Below are 19,711 nucleotides of genomic sequence, written 5' to 3'. Positions count from 1 at the left end.
AATTAATCTTTTTGGGAACATTCTTCCTTATGATGTATTTTCTTACACTAATACATGATTTTCCATTTTTAAAAAAATTTCTCCTTACTATCTTAGTTATTTTTAAACTTTACCAATGTAATAATTTTAAACTTCACTTATGCCAGAAAACACCTATTAACATTAGTCAGTTCCATCATATATACATATATTATGGTTGTCTGGTGTTTTTTAGGAAGAAAAGATAGCAAGCTGATGAATCAGAGGTCTTTTGGTATTGATGTTGTACGAGTGATGCTCTTACTAGGTATGGACACTAGACCTTTAAATGCATGTGCATGTAATAACTCCTTACTTAAAAAAAATGTTTAATTAGAAACCAGACAAAGTGTAATTTACTTTGGGTAGTAATAAACAGTAGGACATCTCTGTAAAAACAAATATTTTTATGTCTTAAAAATATTTTTAAATGGGTCTTTGTTGTACTTTTTTATTCCTGAGATAAGATTAAAGGTGATATTTGTAATTCAAAAAAGGTTCAATTATACAAGAAGATGGGGGTCTCATTAGAACCACCTATAGCCCTGTCTTAGGTTCACCTGGACCATCTTTTATATCAGAGTCCCTGGCTTTATTTGCTCTCATATCTCCATCTGTGACCATGTTACTTCTGTAGTTCACTCCTTAACTTTGTTTTGGAATCTAGAGAATCGCAAAAATGATGCTTTCTAATGTGTAGGAAAAGACGTTGCTGAATACTGGTAAGATCAGTAGTGTTTCAGATTTATTGCAAATGGCGTCAAGAGTTGGAACACTCATTCAGCAAATATTTGTTGAGTGCTTATTCCATGTTGAGTGCTTATTCCATATTCTAGGTATTATACTGTCCTGAGAACAACAATTGACGAAATAGTTACATGGAGCCTTTATTAAAGTTTATGTAATCTAATATAGATTTAAAAATGGCATTCAGATTTTTGCTTGTGAGGTAATCTGCCTCTGCTCCCTGTGTGAGAAGCAGTATCAGTAGCTCTCAGTTCTTAGATATGGGCCTGGAAGCATATATATCCAGCTTTACTGGGATTAAATAAACCTATTTCTCTTCTTATTACTTATTTACCCTAGTACGTATTTATCTGTTCCTTTCTATTAGCACTACCCTTTTGTTTTTATCTTGGACCTTATCTAAATCCTATTTTATGGTTTTGTATTTTAAAAAGGTTAGAAGCTACAGCAAGACTATGAAGAGGGTAGTTAGCATTTTGAAGATAGATTTTCTTCATTTTTACTATGAAATTAAAATAGGCTCGGAGAGGAAAAATATATATCATTTTGGTGGATTATCGTTTATAAGCTAAAAATAAAAGTAATTATGGATTCATTAATTTTTGTTGTTGTTACTTGTGTCTTTACTTTAGATCAACATTTCCTAAAGTATATTTCATTACAATGTTAATTTCATAGGGGGAAAAACGAAAGTGAACACAAGAAAAGGGTATTTCATTATCAGATAAATTTGGAAAATCATGGTTTCCTACAAGACTTTTCAGGGTTTTTGATACAGTGGTTGGTTGTTCTAATTTATGAGGAATCATAAAGATCTGTGCTATGGCAACTGTAGGCAATTGAGATGACTGGTTATTTGGAGAATTATTAAAGGATTGGACTATAAAATTTCAACATAATTGATGAGGGTAAAAGTAAAGGATAAGGGAAGAATAACTTCCAGGTTTCCTGTTAGTGGTTAGTAGTTCCATTAATGGAGAAAGACTACAGGAGGAGGAGAAGGAGCAGAGTTTAGAAGAATATGAAGTTCATTTAGTTAACATCAAATTCAAAACTTATTCAGCATTCAGTGGGCATGTTCAGGAGATAATATGGTAGGTCTTTATCATGGGAGAGGAGTCTAAAGATTTCTGCATTTTCATCATACTTCTGATAGATAAAATTTCAGGATTGGATACCATGCTAGGGAAGTATGTAGAGTAAAGGGTATGTCGAGTATATAGGGTAAAGAGATATGAGCCAAGGATGACACCCTGAGAAATACCACCTTTGAGGATAAATGATAGAGGGGTCTGTAGAAAAGATTGAGTAGAAGGAATGATAATGGCAGGGAATTTTTTATGGCTATGGGAAAGAGGATGCTTTTTTCCCCACTAAGATGAATATAGAAAAAGAAATCTCCACACACAATGGAGATTGCATCATACTTTGATTATTTATCACTCTCTACTAAGTCATATCTATCAGTACTGCACATTTCTAAAATTTGTAATAGGCAGGGAGAATTCTTTAAAGCCAGTAGGTGAGAATGGTAATATCTGAGGAGTTTTAAAAATTATTATTTTGGTAGCAATTTTTATGTTAACTCATATTTTTAAGAGAATTGAAAGAATTTTCCTTTCACTAGAGAACTGTCCCTGGGATACTAAATAAGTATATAAGATGGGAAATCATGTTTTCTTATGAAGTCAAATCACCATATGAGATATTCATAGAAATATCCAGAAAATTTTGACTTGGAAGAAGATTGTTTCGTTACTACTTTGGGATGGCAAAGTCCTTGACACAGACCTATTGATTCAGACTCTTCAATGGTGAATGATAATGGGAGTGAAAAAATGCTGGACTCAGATAAATTTTATGGAAAAGATCTTACCAAAATAACTTTTTGAGTTTCATGCCAAAGTGAAAATAAAACTGGAAAGTATCTCAAGATAATATTGTGGATAAATTGAATTGTGGTAGTAAAGAATTAAATTGATATATTACTTTATTTCTTCTTTGAATTTTAACTGTTTACCTTTGGTGTCTCTACTTAGTTGTACCATCTCTGAAGTAATTCATCAGAGCACAATCTTTAAGCACTCAAGTGTCTCTGATAGAAATATCAGTATTATCTAATCCAGGTTGGATAATATTCAACCAATCTGAAGTTGCTTAAACTGAAGTTGCTTAATCATTTATTATTTGGGGTAAGATTGTAATGTATAATATTAGTATACACCTGCATCTTTGTGGTTATTATCTTAGTTCCAGTAGAATTGCATTTAGTTTAGTTTAGTTGGGTGAGTGGAGTGAAGATGTTGGGGATTGGTTCCTGTGGTATTTTTAAAAAATTCATAAATCCTCAAACATTTTTAGAAAGAACTATAAATATTTGAAAAATACTTGGCGGTTGTTCAGTGTAATGTATCATTTTACAGGATAACTAATTTTGAGCTTTAATAAAATGTTTTTAATAAAAAGAGACATTCAAATATGTGTAAATATAGTACTGCTGTTCAGAATCTGTCTTGTGAAACTGTCACATAACTGCAATTATTTGACTTCACTGTGCCTTTATAAAGATGTCCTAGAACTTCAAAGATATGCCTTTGTCTTTTAAAATCTATATTATGTAAGAAGAAACATGCAGCAGAGTGAATTAATTTTGATAGACGCTATCTTTTCAAAGCATTGATAACTTTTAATGACCTTTGGCAATGTATTTCTAGATTTGCATTAAAATAGAAATTTTTGCCGTCTGACATGGCTTTTCTGGCTTTCTGTGCCTTAGTTACTAAGTGTTTTGCTTTGTTCACCTAAACTTTCACCAACTGAATTTGAGTTTTTCCGGTTTGTGTTTTAACCAGTTTTTTTTCTTCCATTCATTCTTTTTCATATTTCTATCATTCTGGCGCAGAGAGCATTTCTGATCTGCAATTGTTCTGTAATATATGTCTTAGCAAATTTTTAAGTGAAATTGAAAAACATAAGTATGTATAATCATTTTACTTAGAGTGTAGTTAAGTATTCTTAAGTGAAAATCATTTACCTACAGTTTTGAAGTAAAAAAAAAAAACCAACATGCTCTGTAAACCCATTCTGTACTTCAGCGTTACAAACTGAATGTATGCAGTCTTACTTTGAAAACAAACAAGAATTTACAGAAGTGTGAGTTGCAGGGAAAATGTTTTAGCTTTGTTGCACAGAAATGTTTGCAGATCAGCACTGCTGACTAAGAAATAGTATTGTACAATGTCATCTGATTTTAAGTTGTGCTTCCATGTTGCTGCAGTTAAATTCTGTGCATCAAAATAAGTGCCTTCATTACTAGATGTGATTCAGTTACATTTAAGTTTTTAATGAAAAAATGCAAACTGAGTGAATCCTAAATTTTCCATATATTTTTAAAGCTTTGTTATTTCTGATAACACCTCATTTTAACATCTTTTTTTTTTCTGTTCAAGAAAAGATTTTATCATTAGGCTAAAACCTTAAGTATCCTGATTTTTATGCAGAATTATTTACTATAATTGATTAATCCCCAGTTGTAACAAAGATCACATAATTTTCCCAGAGTTTTATTTAACTGAAATGACTTTTTTTTACTTGCATTTGCACAATATTGATAACATTTTAAGGAAAATTCCCATGGTTAAACATTTTTAAAAGTTTATTAATGTTTCCCCAGTACTCATGTTTATCCTATAATCAGACTATATACTAATAGATGAAAACTTTGAGTTTCATTAGTACCTCTTAAAATGAAAAAAACTTATGTGAAGAATTATTAAAGCCTTTCAAATTTTACTTAACTTTACTTAGTAACCTTACATAACTACACAGTTAGAAATGAACACAATCATTTGTGTTAGATTTATCTTAATTAAAAATTAAAAGGGTAACTATTTCTATCTTTTGGATCTAAGTGACACCTAAAATAAAAGCATTGGTTCTTTTTTTTAAAGGTATGTATTTAACATACATAATATGCTTTTGTTTCTAGAAAAATGTAAAGGCATCCAAAATTCATTAAGTATTGAAACTATATTTCTTTATGAAGAATCTGTATATATCGATTATAGCATTATTCTAAATAAAGCAGTTAAAATAATGTTTTTTTTAATTCTAAGATTTTTTTAATGTGTTTGCTTGAGCATCATCTAATTTTTATCTTTTCCTCCAAAGTTATGTCACTTGAAAACATCTCATTGTATATTCTTCCCTAGATTGGGTGAAGCAGAAAGAAGTACTCAGATTAATAATATTTTTATTTACCTAAATAAACGTATGCCATAGATTTGATTTTTAAATAGAGCTATTTCTTGTCAGACAGCTAGAACAATTAATCACAGTCCCCTGAACTCTATTAATATTATGGAAAACATTCACCAGTTTGCTTGCAAATCAACTCTGCTGCATGCGTTCACAAGTTTCATAAAGATTGCATGCTTTCTGTTTTCAATACAAATTGTATTTTTTTTTCATACCCATCCTTGCTTTTTATTTTTTTATTTTTGTTTCCCTTTTCTTGGTGTGTGTATATTCCAAATCCCTGTCCAGTCCTGGAGTTTGAACTACGGAAAGCCAAGGAGACCATTCAGGCCCTCCGAGCCAACCTGACAAAGGCTGCAGGTGGTGTACATAAAACTTTTTTTTGAGACTTTATCTTCTTTGACAATGTAGAAGTAGCTGAGATATTATCAAATGTAAAATAGTAAAATCTTATTTATATTTTCTTCTCCCAGAAAATGAAGTTCCATTACAGGAACGGAAAAATTACAAATCAAGTCCTGAAATTCAGGTGGGTGAATGACAGATCTTAACTTCACATAAAATAGTGGCTCAAGTACTGAAGGAGAAAAACTTATGATATTGTACCTTTCTTTTATTTTGCATCCAGGAGCCAATCAAACCTCTTGAAAAGAGAGCTCTAAACTTCTTAGTCAATGAATTTTTATTGAAGAATAACTACAAGCTTACATCAATAACCTTTTCAGATGAAAATGATGATCAGGTATCAAGTTATCTTGTTTTTTTTTTAAACAATGATTTATTTCTTATTTAATTTATAATTTACTTTCTCTTTACTCTAGTTTCTCTTTTATCTAATTTTGCTTAGAGTAGTAGCCAGTGTTTTCATTATTATGACTGAGTATACTATTTTCTTTCTTATAGAACTTTTTTCTTGAAAATAGTAATAATATTCTCTTTTCATTTGTTTTATTTTGTTTTCTAAGTACTTACCACTATTTTAGCCCTGAATTTCGCTAGCAGATCTATTCATTAAATTCAGTCATATTAAATATTCTGTCATTTTCATCTTGAAAAAAACCTCTTCTGGACCCCTCTGACCTCCAGTCTGACCTAGTGTTACTTTATTTGACACACTGTCTCATCCTGGGAACACTCTTTAACATTATCCTTAGACTTCCTTTCCCTGCTTTTTTGAGTTGGATCTCCTGATCTCTATACTGCAGTCACTCTTGCTTCATTCTCCATTTTAATGGAGCATATTTTTCAGTGGATTCCTGATTGTGGAGAGCTTAGAAGAAGCCTTTCTGATTCTTGATCCTATCTGTACATATTTGTGTTTGTTTTTTCCAAATCTAGAGGCTTTTGTGCTCTTCTATGATTGCCATCTGAATTTTCCAATAATATGCCTTGTTATAGTTCTTATTTCCATTGTGTTTTTCTGAGCACTCACACATTTTAATCTAAAATTTATCTTCATTCAATTCTGGAAGATTCTTTTGAATTATTTTTTTAATGATTTTCTTTCCTTTTCTGTTCGCTCTTTCTAGAATCTATATTTAATAAACTTAAACCTTCTACATTGCCATTTTAATTTTCTAAACCTTTCTCTGCCATTTTCGCCTTCTATGTACTGAGTGAGTCTTCAAATTCATCGTCAGATGTTTATTTATTTGTACATTTATTGATTGATATCTACCATTCAACGTGACTCCCTATTCTTATTTGTAGATCATTAGCTGTTTGCTTATAATTAACATGGAACATTAAAGCAATAAAGGAGGCCCTAAACACACTGGTAGAGTTCATGTATCGTGGACTTCTCTTTATGTAGATCCAACTAGACTGTTTCCTTGTAGACTCCCCTATGTCAGTATCTTTAGGTCTTTTCTCTTTGGCTGCTCATACTCTAAAGGCAAGGATTCTCAGTATCTTCCTGGAGTGCCTGACTTTTGACATTCTAGGAGGTGAGTGGGAGAAAAGGGCTTGTGGAAGATGAACGGTAAGTCTTGACATAAAGAATTTATGAACTATCACTTTATCTTTTAAAAAAAAACATTTTTTATTGTGAAATATAATAGATACAAAAAAGCAATAAATTTCGAAGTATGTTGTAACAGTATGTTCAAAGTATGTTGAAATCTATAGAGTAGATTTCAGAGTTTGGTATAGGTTGCAGTTGCACAATTTTAGGTTTTTCCTTCTAGTTACTCCAAGACACTGGAGACTGAAAAGAAGTATCAGTATAATGATTCAGGATTCATATTCATTTGTTAAATCCTGTTTTTTCTATTATAACTCCTTCTTTTTTTTTTTTTTGGTTATCATTCTGAACATGGCCTAGGTTTCTTTATTCGTATTCACGTCAGTAACTTGAATCCATAGATATAAGCAGAATATAAGCAGAAAGTTACAAGTAAACACAGATTATACATGCAAATTTCTTTCCACAAAGGTCACATGTGCAGGTACATGTATTAGAAGCGTGCGTCTAGAATCATGGCCAAACTTTTTAAAATGCAGAAATGTAAAATTACATCTTGAAATATGAAGAGATGGTCTACACACTTCAAAACTCAAATATTGCTTATACCAGAGATGTATGACAACTACAGGATTCAAGTGACAAGCAATAAGATCTCAAGAAATTAATACTGGTCAAAGAGAACGGGAATAGTTTTTACATTTCACTGAAAATACATTGACTACTAGAATACGAAATCTAGCAGGAAATTAGGAAAAATATTACAAAATCTAAAGCCAATTACTTAATATTTCTTATTATCTAAACAACAGCATGACATTAAAAGAAAACTGCACCTGCATCTTAATTGCCAATCTCATATTAACGAAGTTCTCCCAAAAGGAAATGCAACTAAAAAGCTTCAAATTCCAAATTAAAAGTCTGCAAGGCTCAGATTAAAATGTGGAATGTTTCAGATGAAAGTAATAATAAAAATACAATTGGTTTTGTTCTTTATTGAATGGAATCCAAAGTTCTTGACATTTCTTTGAAACCTGGAACTACTGAATTTAATTTCTCTGTTTCTACGTCTTTTTCTTAGCCGTGCAAGTTATCTTAAGTAGCTTACGGAGTCGCTGTCTACAAAGTACTTCTGTCTATTGCCATTCTGATAAAACAAAAACTATTCTTCGTTAACTTAACAGTATATGCATTTTTGCTATAACACTTAAACACATGAACAGACATCTATTATTGTTTCCACTAAAACAAAAGAGTACAATATTTCTTCTATCGGTGCTGTATTTAAAAAAGGTTAACATTAAAAACAAAGAACCATTATTTTCTTTTGAAATCATTAAGCTTCTTGAACATCTTAAGCTTCCTTCTTCTGCCTGCGTTCTTCTGCCAATTTATTCAGAAATTTCTTCAATTTCTGATAATGAGGAAGGCTGCTGCAATGAGTATTCTTTGTAACTTCTTCATTTGTATAAAAGAGTGAACACAGCTTACAGTAAAAACCTGTTTTAGGTATCACATAGTCTATACCAACGGGAACATTGGGCTGATATGGTCCAATTCTATACTCATCTGGAATTGTATAGTCCTCCTTGTTTTCATCACTTTGGCCATTTGCATTCTTACTTGTATCTTTGTTGGGATCATCAGCACTCTCAGCAGATTCTGCTCCCGGTTCTGTATTTTCCTCATTTTTAATTCCATTTTCCAACGCTGCTTCGTTTTCTTAGTCAAGTTCCTCCATCTTGTCCACCTTTTTAAACTTTGTCTTCGCTGCAGCTGAAGAACTTGCATTTGCATCTTTTTTCACAGCTTTGTCTGAAGACTTCTTTTTCCCATCAGAAGCCACATCACCTAAATTGGCAAGATCGGTCTCATCTCCCACAGAACTCCCACTTTCTAACAGTGCTGCGGCTTCTTCTTCATCTACAAGTAGCTCGTCTTCAGATTCAAGAAACATGTTAGGTTCCTGTTCTGTCTGGTCATCTTTTATGTCTTTTTCTCCATCTTCACCTGACTTCTCCTCTTGTTCTTTACCTTCACCTGTACTTTCAGTCTTCTGGGAACCATCAGTTTTGGATTTTTTATCACTTGGAGATTTTTTGCCATCTGGAGAGTAAGATCTTTTTCGAGATTTATCTTTTTTCAGTAAGTCAATGCATCTTTTGGGAATCCTCAGTACCAGTTTTTTATATTTCTCAGACAAATCAACCTTCACACATCTCCCCTGAAACCAAAGGGCCTTTTTCAAACAATGATCAACCATTGCCATTGCATCTTCTCTGGTCTCCATCTCAATAAAGGCCTGACTTTTCATCCTCATCAGTATATAATTCTTTATTTTCCCATAGGGCTCGGCAAGTTTGAGGACAGCACTGTCAGAATAGCCAGAATGGGGTAAATTGCTGAGATGTATCACACGTCCAAGCTCCTGCTTTTGATCAAACTTCTGATCTGGCTTCCCTTCAGGTTTCTTTATTCTTTTATACTTCTGGAACAAATGAACTCTCACTGGCTTGCCAAATACTAACGCTGGTGTGGTTGTATAATAATCAACTGCAGCCTGAGCATCTTCTGTGGTTGCCATTTCAATAAATGCCTCATTAATCTTATTTAAAATCAGATGATTTGAAATAACTCTAAATGGTTCCACCAGCTGTAACAGTTGGTACCTCAGGTTTTTCCCTCGTTGAAAATCCATGATGTGTACAACTCTGCTAGTTTCCACTCTGCCTTTTTGCAGGTGTCTTGGTCCTTGCAGGTTTCCATTTCCAGCACCCAGATTTCCTCTTGGTCCAACTGCTGGTCCCCCAAGATGAAATGAGGGAGGTGGAGGCCCCAGAATTCCTGGTGCTGAGTTTGTAGACTGCTGCAACATGAATGGATCTCCCATTGTGTGTCCTGTATCATTGTCAGGATTCCATTCTGGGCAGATTTCAAGAAGAAGCTGGCATCGACGACTGTGACTTGCTCCATTGATACGTTGACTCCACTCCTCGGCCGCCTGAGGCGGCTGGTTGCGCCGCCACTCTCCTTCTTTTTTAAAAAAATATTTTTATTCACATATCTTCATGCACCATACAATCCATCCAAAGAATACAGTTGGCTCAAAATATCATCATGTATATTCAGCACCATGATGATTTTAGGACATTTGCATCACTCCAGAAAATGAAATAAAAAGGCAAAAGAAAAAGCCCATACATCCCATTCCCCTTACCCCTCCCTCTCATTGACCACTAATATTACAATATACCCATTTTTTTTTACCCTTTATCCACCCTTCCCATTATTAATTTCTTTATTTTTTGTCCTTATTTTTTTACTCATCTGTCTATACCCTAGATATAGGGAGCATTAGCCACAAGGTTTTCACAATCACACAGTCACATTGTAAAAGCTATATAGTTACACAATCATCTTAAAGGATCAAATCTACTGAATACAGTTCAACAGTCTCAGGTACTTCCCACTAGCCACTCAAATATACCATAAACTAAAAAGGGATATCTATATATTGCATAAGAATAACCTCCAGGATAACCCCTCAACTCTGTTTGAAATATCTCAGCCACTGAAACTTTATTTTGTCTCATTTCTCTCTTCCACCTTTTTGATCAAGAAGGCTTTCTTAATACTATGATGCCAGGTCCCAGCTCATCCCCATGTCCCATGTTGCCAGGGAGATTTACACCCCTGGGAGTCATGTCCTACTTAGTGGGGAGGGCAGTGAGTTTGCCTGCAGAGTTGGCTTAGAGAGCCATCTGAGCAACAAAAGAGGTTTTCTGGGGGTGACTCTTAATTTTTATATGTTTCCTTTGCTGTGTCTGGTATCATCCTGTTTCATATTCTATTGGCTTATAGATTTCTTTTCTTCTTTCTCTGTAGCTTTCTACTTAAAACTTTTAATTTTCTTCAAGTAACTTTTTACAACTCCTCGGTAACTATATAATTCAGTTATATTTGTGTGTTTTCATAAAATGTGTCTTTTTGACTATAAAATATTTTTTGCTGGTACAGATTAATATATACTTGTATACTTGTACATCCAAAATGCTTCTCAAAAATCTTTTAATAATAAAATTATTATAGCACTATAATAATTTTAGATAATAGATAAGTAGATAACAGTAACTAAGAGAGAATCTTAAATGAGTGAGGTTTTAATTTGTGTGTCTCCCCGAACCCCATTATTTTTTGAATAAAATCTTCTAAACAAGAAGTGGTATCTTGTTTGAACATATCATCACCCAACTTTGGAATTTTTTGACTTCATAGAGTTAGTGATCAGGTTGAATCTTGAACCTTAGAAAAGTAAATACCACAGATTTATTATGTAGAAATTGGGAGGGAAGCCATTATTTTCAGCCAGTATTATTCCATTGGTCCATAAAGTATTCCTTGGATTGTTTAGTAGAAATAGAAGTTCTCTAAGAGAGCTTGCTGTTCACTTGCTCTCTCAGTTATTGTAATATATTTCATCAAAAGTTAAATGTAACTTAAATATCTAGTAAATCTAGTTTAATGGTTTTATTTAAATTTTATGTGTATAAGTCACTAAACTAATATTAAACTAAAGCAAATATGTACTAAGCTATACTAGTGATATATTTTAAGGGAAACATGTTTTGTAAATTATCAACTAAACAATGAATAGGAAAAATGTTGAGAATATGAAAAATATTGATATGCTATAAAGAAGACAGAAAAACAGGAAAAAGTTAAAAACAGATGGTACTCAAAACTTATGTAGCAAGATGATAAAATTAAATCTGTTCCCCCACCCCAACACAGAAATTGATTTATTTCTCTGAATTCTTGATAGTACATCACTTATGGTACCAAAGATACTTTAGATTTCACCTATTTCTTTGAGTCCCTGTTCTTAACTATGAAAGCTCCTGAATAGTGACAATATTTTACTCCTGGGGCTAACTAAGCACAGGATAGATATCTAATAAATAATAAGTGAATAATGACTAGAAAATGAGAATTTGAATAATATGCATAATTCTCATTTGGTAATTTTTTAAAAAGCTATTATTTGTTTAGCTTTTATTATGTGTCAAGCACTGTGTTAAGCCCTTTACATACATTATTTTATTTGATCTTTACATAAACCCTAAGAGGTAGATAATATGCTCCCTTTATAGTTTAAGCCTCAAATCATCTTGAAACAGTAAGTGGGGAAAGATATGAATTTTCTACTTAAAGTCTGATTTTCTCCAATGTCCCCACTTTTAATGCCTATTTAATTATTTAATCTACAACAATAACTTCCCATCATTCAAAGAATTGAGAGTAGTACATTTGAGAATATTCTAATGAACATGCATAGTCTCTTAAAGGGAGTTAATAATAATTTAGTAATCTAATCTACCTTGATTAGAGGAAGGTAGAAAGGTAGGAAAGTGTAGTTACATGTGTTTGGTTACTCTGAAACTTCATAAAGCTCTTGTAAATATCTTCATCCTTAGAATTCTTAAGGTGGCACACCTTTTTGTACTTTAATAAAAAAATTGTATTAGATTCAGTTCAAGAGAATGTTACATACACAACAGATCAAAGAGCACTTATTTGGATTCTGAAAATTGCCAGAAGCATTCTTTTTTTTTCTTTCTAAGAAGCATTCTTAATAATACAGTTTAAAATCAAACAGGTATAGCAGGAAGGCAAGCTGAATAAATTGCTTTCTTAACCACTAAAGATTATACTAATTATATATAAGTTGGAACAATAATGAAAGAAAAAATATACCCTCACTGAGTTCATTTATAACCTATAAATAATATGTATAATTTATGAAGTAAAACTTTTCTAATCTAGATATGTTTTATGACAGTGCAAACACATCTTGTTTTACAAGCTTTAGAATTAAGAATTTACATTTCCAAGATATTAAAAAAAAAAGACTGTATGTGCAACATCTTCCTATCTAAGAGTTAAACCTATTTATTTACCTAGAATGTCCAGAAACTTAGGTGGACCTGCAACTTACAAGAATTTTGAATAGTGGAGGATGTTACATAAGGTTAAGAATGACATTTACACACTTGGAACATATACATACTATATTAGTTTGTTAAATGCTGCCAGAATAAAAGATACCAGAAATTGAATAATTTTTTAAAAAGGAATTGATTAAATTGTAAGTTTACAGTTTTAAGGCCATAAAAATGTCCAAACTAAGGCATCCAGAGAAAGATACCTTGACTCAAGAAAGGCAGATGTCTGTCACATGGGAAGGCATATGGCTAGCATCTGCTGGTCCTTGGTCCCAATTCTGTTGCTTCCAGTTTCTGATGCCAGGGATTTCCTTTCTAAGTAAAGGTGCCTTTACTTAGAACCTCCAGGACATAACTATGGGTTCTGGCATGCCTGGCATCTCTTGGGAAGTCTTATGGTGACACCTGCTAGGCTCTGCATCTCCAGAAGTCCATGTCTAGGTATCTGCTCTTTGTTGGCACTCCAGGTGTCTTCAAACATTTGTGTCTCTTTCAGTTCTGAAGCAACTTGTTCACTAAGTGTTTGCATCTGAGGTTTCTCTAAAATGTTTCACCTTTTAAAGGACTCTAGTAAACTAATCAAGACCCACCTTGAATGAACAGAGTCACATTTCCATCTATTCAAAAGGCCATACCCATAAATGGGTGTGCCATATCTCCATGGAGTAATCTAATCAAAAGGCTGCACCCAACATTTGAGTGGGCCAGTCTCCATGGAAACAATCTAATCAAAGGTTTCTACCTTACAATATTGAATCAGAATTAAAGGGCCTGGCTTTTCCGCGGTACAAAAATACTTTCGAACCAGCGTGCATACTTTGGCATTACAACAGAATTATGATTATGTTTGGTTTTCAAGATATTAGCAAAAAGGAATGAAATGAATGAAAGGATAAAGTTGATTTTTTAATGTTATTTTTATATTATAGATTATATTTTTATATTATTTTTATATTATAGACCACTAAAAAAGTCATAGGTTTTTGTATATTTTTATTTTTTATATTTTAGGATTTTGAACTATGGGATGATGTAGGATTAAACATTCCAAAACCTCCAGACTTACTGCAACTCTACCGAGATTTTGGTAATCATCAAGTAACTGGGAAAGACCTTGTGGATGTGGCCAGTGGAATGGAAGAAGATGAATTAGAGGCTCTTACACCCATTTCAGGCAACCTTCTTCCAACACTTGAAACTCCTCAGCCTAAAGAGGTGAGAAATATCAACTCACTAATCAAGTCCACAAAGTTTCCTTAAACTATAAAAAAGCATACTGTAAGATCTTGAGTTTCTGTTTTTCTCCCATTTTGATTTTAGAACTCCTTGCTAGTACAAAAACTAGAAGATAAAATTAGTTTATTGAATAGTGAGAAATGGTCTTTAATGGAGCAAATCAGAGGACTTGAGAGGCAAGTACTTGACTATCATTTCTAAAGAACTTCTTAAAACTTTTAAAGAAATTAGCAGGGTAATCATATAAGACAGCATTTCAGTTGTAAGACAGTTTTTTTATATATTAATATTTCTGAAAGTGAAAGTCTTATTATAATTGACTTATATGTTTAATATATAGTATGGGTTTTTTTCCCCTAAAAAAGTTAAGTCAATTGATGGAGGTCTTACAATGGATTATGTCAGTGGAACTAAGAAATAAAATACTTTTGACTCTCCCTGAGTTATATCATTATCAATAAAATAACTCTTTAACATCAGTGTTGTACTTGTTTCCCATTTATTTTCTCATTTAATACTTATAATAATTCTGTGGATTGGAAGGAATTGTTCCCATTTTACAAACAAAGAAAAGTGCTAGAATTTGATTTTTTTCTTATATGTTAGTTAGGATCTTATGATCAGCAAGTAGTTAGTACTAATTCAGAACAGGATTCATAAGGCCATTTTTGTTTCATTGTTGAGAGTTTATAGCTACACTTTTAGGTACATGAAACAGCAATATATGTTGCAAAGAGATTAATAATTTGCCAAAATACTGTTATTAATGTGTTACACTTTTAAAGCATTAAAACCATTATGAGATTTATGCTTCTACCAAAATATTTTAAAATGCTGGGGTTTTTTGGTAATTTCTTTCTTTTCACAGTGAAATCAGCTTCATCAAAAATGAACACTTTGCCATCCCAGTAGTTTGTGACTCTCTTCAGCCTTCTTTGGATCAGTCTCCCCACAAAGACTCTGAAGACAGTGGACAGAATTCAGTTGTAAATAGTTCAGACAAGGGAAAAAGCAAGGATATTCATCTTTCAACTTCAGATGAAATTGATTCCACTATTCCTAAAGAGAATTCTCCAAATTCCTTCCCCAGGAGAGAAGGGGAAGGAATGCCATCTTCTCCATCAAGTAAAACCATAGTCCATTTTGATAAACCTAATAGGTTAGTATGTATCCCATGTTTTAGACTGCTTTTGCAAATTATATTAGTGTGTTTTTTCCATTTACTATGAACTTTATACATAGCAAAAGTACATGTCACAACATAGTTACTACATTAAATTACATCAAAGAGGAATAAATGTTCATCTAGTTAGGTTCTACCTTAGCTAAGTACTTAAATCCATAAGTAACAGGTATGTTTCTATGTTCCATAAACTCAGTGCTTTTTACCTCTTCTGTATTCTTCATTTAATATGAAATTTTAGAAAAAGTCTTAGGGGTAGAGGTGATTGGAGGGTAGCAAGACTGGGGAAAGGGAGACTAATAGCATGTCTATTGAAAGAATCCAAGTAGGAAATGACTGAGGCCTGTCATATTATAGCATTAACAGTGGAAATGCAAAGACGTAGATAGATTCACAGAATATTTAGAAGGTAAATGATTATTTGGATTTAGGGTTAAAAGAAAGGGAAGGATCAATGCTGACTTGAAATTTCTAGCTGGGCATTTAAGTGAAATATGGTACCCACCACTGAGACAGTATGAGAGGAGAAAGGTAAATTAGCAAACAAGCCTCAAGCTTTGGCATCTCACTCTAATTCTAAGAGTTCTATAATCATATAATCACAATTAGCATGTACTAGCATCTGGTAAACTAAATAAGCTCTATTTTAGACTCTTAGTAGGTTGAATAAGTAAAATACAACTTTAGTCATAATTTTATGAATACTACCACTTAGAGAAAAATGTTGTGCTAAAAATATAAATGGTGTTTTAACCTTTATTAAACATAAATTAGTTAATATTTTCAGTTGCAAAAAATAAGCTTTCTCTAGTCTAATCCTTTTGACATTTACCTTTAAGCTTTGTTAGGTGGGCCCAAGGCAGCCTTTAGGGTAGGCTAATATAGCTGCGTTATTGAAGTCATACCCTTGGGGTACCCTACCAGCCACCCTGAATATTTGACTCCTGGGATTCTGTGTGCTCTATGGATTTCTCTGCCTTCTCCTTTCTGCTGTTTCTTTCCCCAGCCTCTGGGAGTTTGCTATCATGCATGTGCTGATGAAAGTTCAACTGCAGTCTAGAGGGCACCACCACCACCACCCCTAAAAAAAAAAAACACTTTCTCTAAAAAGCAGGTTTTTTTCCAACTGTATAATTTGAATGAAGTATGGTTCAAGTAATTGGTAGCTGTGAAATCTGGTTAACATTTGTGTGTGGTGGCTGGGAGGTTAAGGTTAATGCAAGAATGGAAGTTGTAACATAACTTACTTTCTCCTTAAATGTCAGTGGTAAGTCTTTGATATCATTTCTTTTTCATCCAATATTTTCTTCTAGGAAATTGTCTCCTGCTTTCCACCAAGCCCTACTCTCTTTTTGTCGAATGTCAGCGGATAGTCGTTTAGGATCAGAGGTAAATTATGCCAGATTACTGTTGACACTCTCTTAAAACATTCTGATTTTTTCTTTTTAGTATCTGATTCAAAGCAGCTGTAGTTAGCCTTTATTTCAAATACAAATCTATTATTTAAAGTAATGTTTTAAGAAGTTTATTCCTAAAATTTTAAACTTTAAGGAGGTAATTGATCATTTCTGTTCTCTGGATTAAAGTTTTGTTTATTAATATTAAAGTGACCTTCAGCAATCTATATTTTTAATTTATTATGTCTATAAGATATGATATATGCCTCTCTTTGGTATAATTCAGAAAATTAAGTGTGCACTTTATATTTTAGTTATTTTTAGATTATCCTATTATTTTCATTTCATGGAAATTGTCTTTAGTTTTCCTCAAGTGTTTTTTAATTGTAGTTGCAGGCTCATCTTGAAGTTTTTTTTTTTTTAATGATTGTTTTTCGTCTCTCTTTATATTTACTCCTCTTTTTCTAGTTGTATTATAGTTGATTCCACTTGGTCCCTTATGGGCTCAGTCCCACAGTGTCATTGACGATATCAAAAAACTAGGGGATGTTTTGGATGTACTTCTGGTAATCCCCATTGCAAGATCGGTCTGCTTCCTTGTATAACCTTAGTATGCAGCTTTATTAGATTAATAGTGTCAGGCAATAGTTGAAGCTTTTTAGACACCTTTTCTAGAACAGAAGAAACCCCACCAAAGCTGCCCCATGGGGTCTGGGCTGTCCTATTTTGTTCCTATAACTGGAGGCTAGCAGGCCTCCCTGACTTGTTTACTGATGTTTTTAATCCATTTCTGGCCACAGACATGTTTATCCATTTGGGGACGTGGTTACTACTACTAGTACTACTACAGTTATTATTATTGTAACTTTGGAATGTATGTTTGGAGCAGAGGTGAAGAGAGTGTGATGCTTAAGCATGAACTTTAACTGCTATCATGCAACAAGGATGTTTTCACTATTATTTATTAATCCTATGCTTTCTAGGTGTCCCGGATCGCAGACAGTGAAAAAAGTGTTATGTTAATGCTGGGACGCTGCCTGCCACACATTGTTCCTAATGTGTTGCTAGCAAAGAGAGAGGTGAGACACGTAAAAATATTTTCATACATCAGTTCTCATCATGTTGTCCATTTTTTGTCATTTTGAAGTTTAGTGTTATATTTTTATTTTGGTAAAGTCTATTACTTGCAATCATATTCTTACTTTTGTGCATGCATCTCTGCTCCTAGAGAATGGTTTTACACCTCTGTCAGGTGAGTTCAGTAAAACTGCATGGTATTCATGTTTTTCAAGTTTTGCTTAAAGCATTCTTAGCTTCTGCAGTACTAACTATTACTGTAGGTCCATTTATGTGCCAGAAACACTGTCCGTTTTTTACATTACCACTTAACTAGTATATTTTATCTTTGCTTTTAATATGATCTTCTTGATATGTCTACAGAAATGGACGCTGTTTGGACTGAAAATTAACAGGGACTAATAATGTTATTTTCTTGAATATACTTGTAGTTTCCTATTACAATTGTTAGTTTTAGTGTATTTGACAATAAGTTACACTTATCTTAAAATGATAGGATAGCTATAATATTGACTAAAACAACTTCTAAAAGTACATTTTTGGTTTTTTTGGTAGTTAACTTGTTGAAAGATGCTTTAAATATCCAAAATACAGGTGCAAATACTTTTTTACACATAGCCTGTGTTATAAGCCATAAAGATTATAGGAAATATTATCTTCATAGTTATATTTAGCCTATAATAGATTAATGGCAAATTATCTGTAGTCTCATTTAGATGAGTGAATCATTTGTTTGCAAAACAAGATAAGTTAATTTGAATTATTCAATATATGAGATAAATTTCCAGTTCCCAAATTTTTTTTATGAAAAATGGTTTAAGAACATTTTAGAATGTATCATATAAATTTACACTGTTATTTTCTTAATATTTACCACTTATTTCAATCACAATTATCAGGGGACCTACAGTATGATAGGTACATAATGCATTCGCAAATTCCATTTAAAGCTTATCTTTAATTATCCGTTTAGCACAAGAAATTTATACTGATCCTCAAGAAAGCGTATTTAGAGAGCTTTTGGAAATTGTATTCCTTTAGGTATTTTTTAATAAAAAAGATTTTCTTACAGATGGTTTTATTTTACCTTATTATTTTAAAAATAGTTGTAAGATATTGACAAATGTGGAAAATATTCTATGTCTTGAGGGATCAGTGTCTAATTTCATATTGTTTTGCAGTTCTGCCTGGCAGAATGGTGTTTGAGCTTCTTTTCCTTTCTCAGCTTGTAACATAATTCATGTAATGCATTAATGTTTGCAACTTTTTTTACTATGTTTCCTCAATATAATCTTTAAAATATCACAGAAATTTAATTATCATGAGATACAGTTTTAGCTCTTTCATTTTAATTTTCCATATTATCATAAAAGACTCTACTATTGAAATCTGATTCTACTGCATGAAAATAATTTATAAACTTGCATCATAAGTAATTAGATAAGAATCTATATATAAATAAGATAAATATAAATACAAGTATATATTCATATACATAACATTTAATTTATGTATGATGTTATTTTTCTGGCTGATTTTAAATTTCTTATATTTGAAAAAAATCTTTATATACTTAAAATTTCATGAAGAACTGATCATTTGTCTGTTTACTGAATTATTTTTACTTTCTTCTATTTTATCAGAAAAACTACCATTTGTAGTATCCCAAAGTAGTATTCCCTCAAAATTAAATTGATAAATGATGAAGTATATCTTGGTTTGAATGGAAACCAATTCCTGAACATAAAGGGGAAAAAACTGTCTCATTACATCCCTTGATATTTAATATTAGTTATTTAATATGTATTTAATATTTCATCCTGGTCCTTTA

At 32.4% G+C, this 19,711-nt stretch overlaps 1 protein-coding gene and 1 pseudogene across 5 annotated transcripts in view; one reads left to right on the top strand and one right to left on the bottom strand.

The window, feature by feature from the left end:
• Positions 1 to 19,711, top strand: part of RELCH (RAB11 binding and LisH domain, coiled-coil and HEAT repeat containing) — a 141,768-nt gene that overhangs the window by 35,250 nt on the left and 86,807 nt on the right. For all 5 annotated transcript variants that reach the window (XM_077135314.1, XM_077135313.1, XM_077135312.1 and 2 more), the window contains exons 3-10: positions 5,311 to 5,382; positions 5,496 to 5,551; positions 5,651 to 5,764; positions 13,999 to 14,202; positions 14,308 to 14,399; positions 15,092 to 15,382; positions 16,720 to 16,795; positions 17,787 to 17,882. In XM_077135314.1, coding sequence (XP_076991429.1) covers positions 5,311 to 5,382; positions 5,496 to 5,551; positions 5,651 to 5,764; positions 13,999 to 14,202; positions 14,308 to 14,399; positions 15,092 to 15,382; positions 16,720 to 16,795; positions 17,787 to 17,882 — 1,001 coding nt within the window. The remainder of the gene's footprint in view (positions 1 to 5,310; positions 5,383 to 5,495; positions 5,552 to 5,650; positions 5,765 to 13,998; positions 14,203 to 14,307; positions 14,400 to 15,091; positions 15,383 to 16,719; positions 16,796 to 17,786; positions 17,883 to 19,711) is intronic.
• On the bottom strand, positions 8,197 to 10,007 carry LOC143661992 (matrin-3 pseudogene; annotated as a pseudogene).

The sequence above is a fragment of the Tamandua tetradactyla genome, chromosome 18, assembly GCF_023851605.1.
Source record: "Tamandua tetradactyla isolate mTamTet1 chromosome 18, mTamTet1.pri, whole genome shotgun sequence".
Classification (NCBI taxonomy): domain Eukaryota; kingdom Metazoa; phylum Chordata; class Mammalia; order Pilosa; family Myrmecophagidae; genus Tamandua; species Tamandua tetradactyla.
This window is presented reverse-complemented; position numbering and strand designations above follow the sequence as displayed.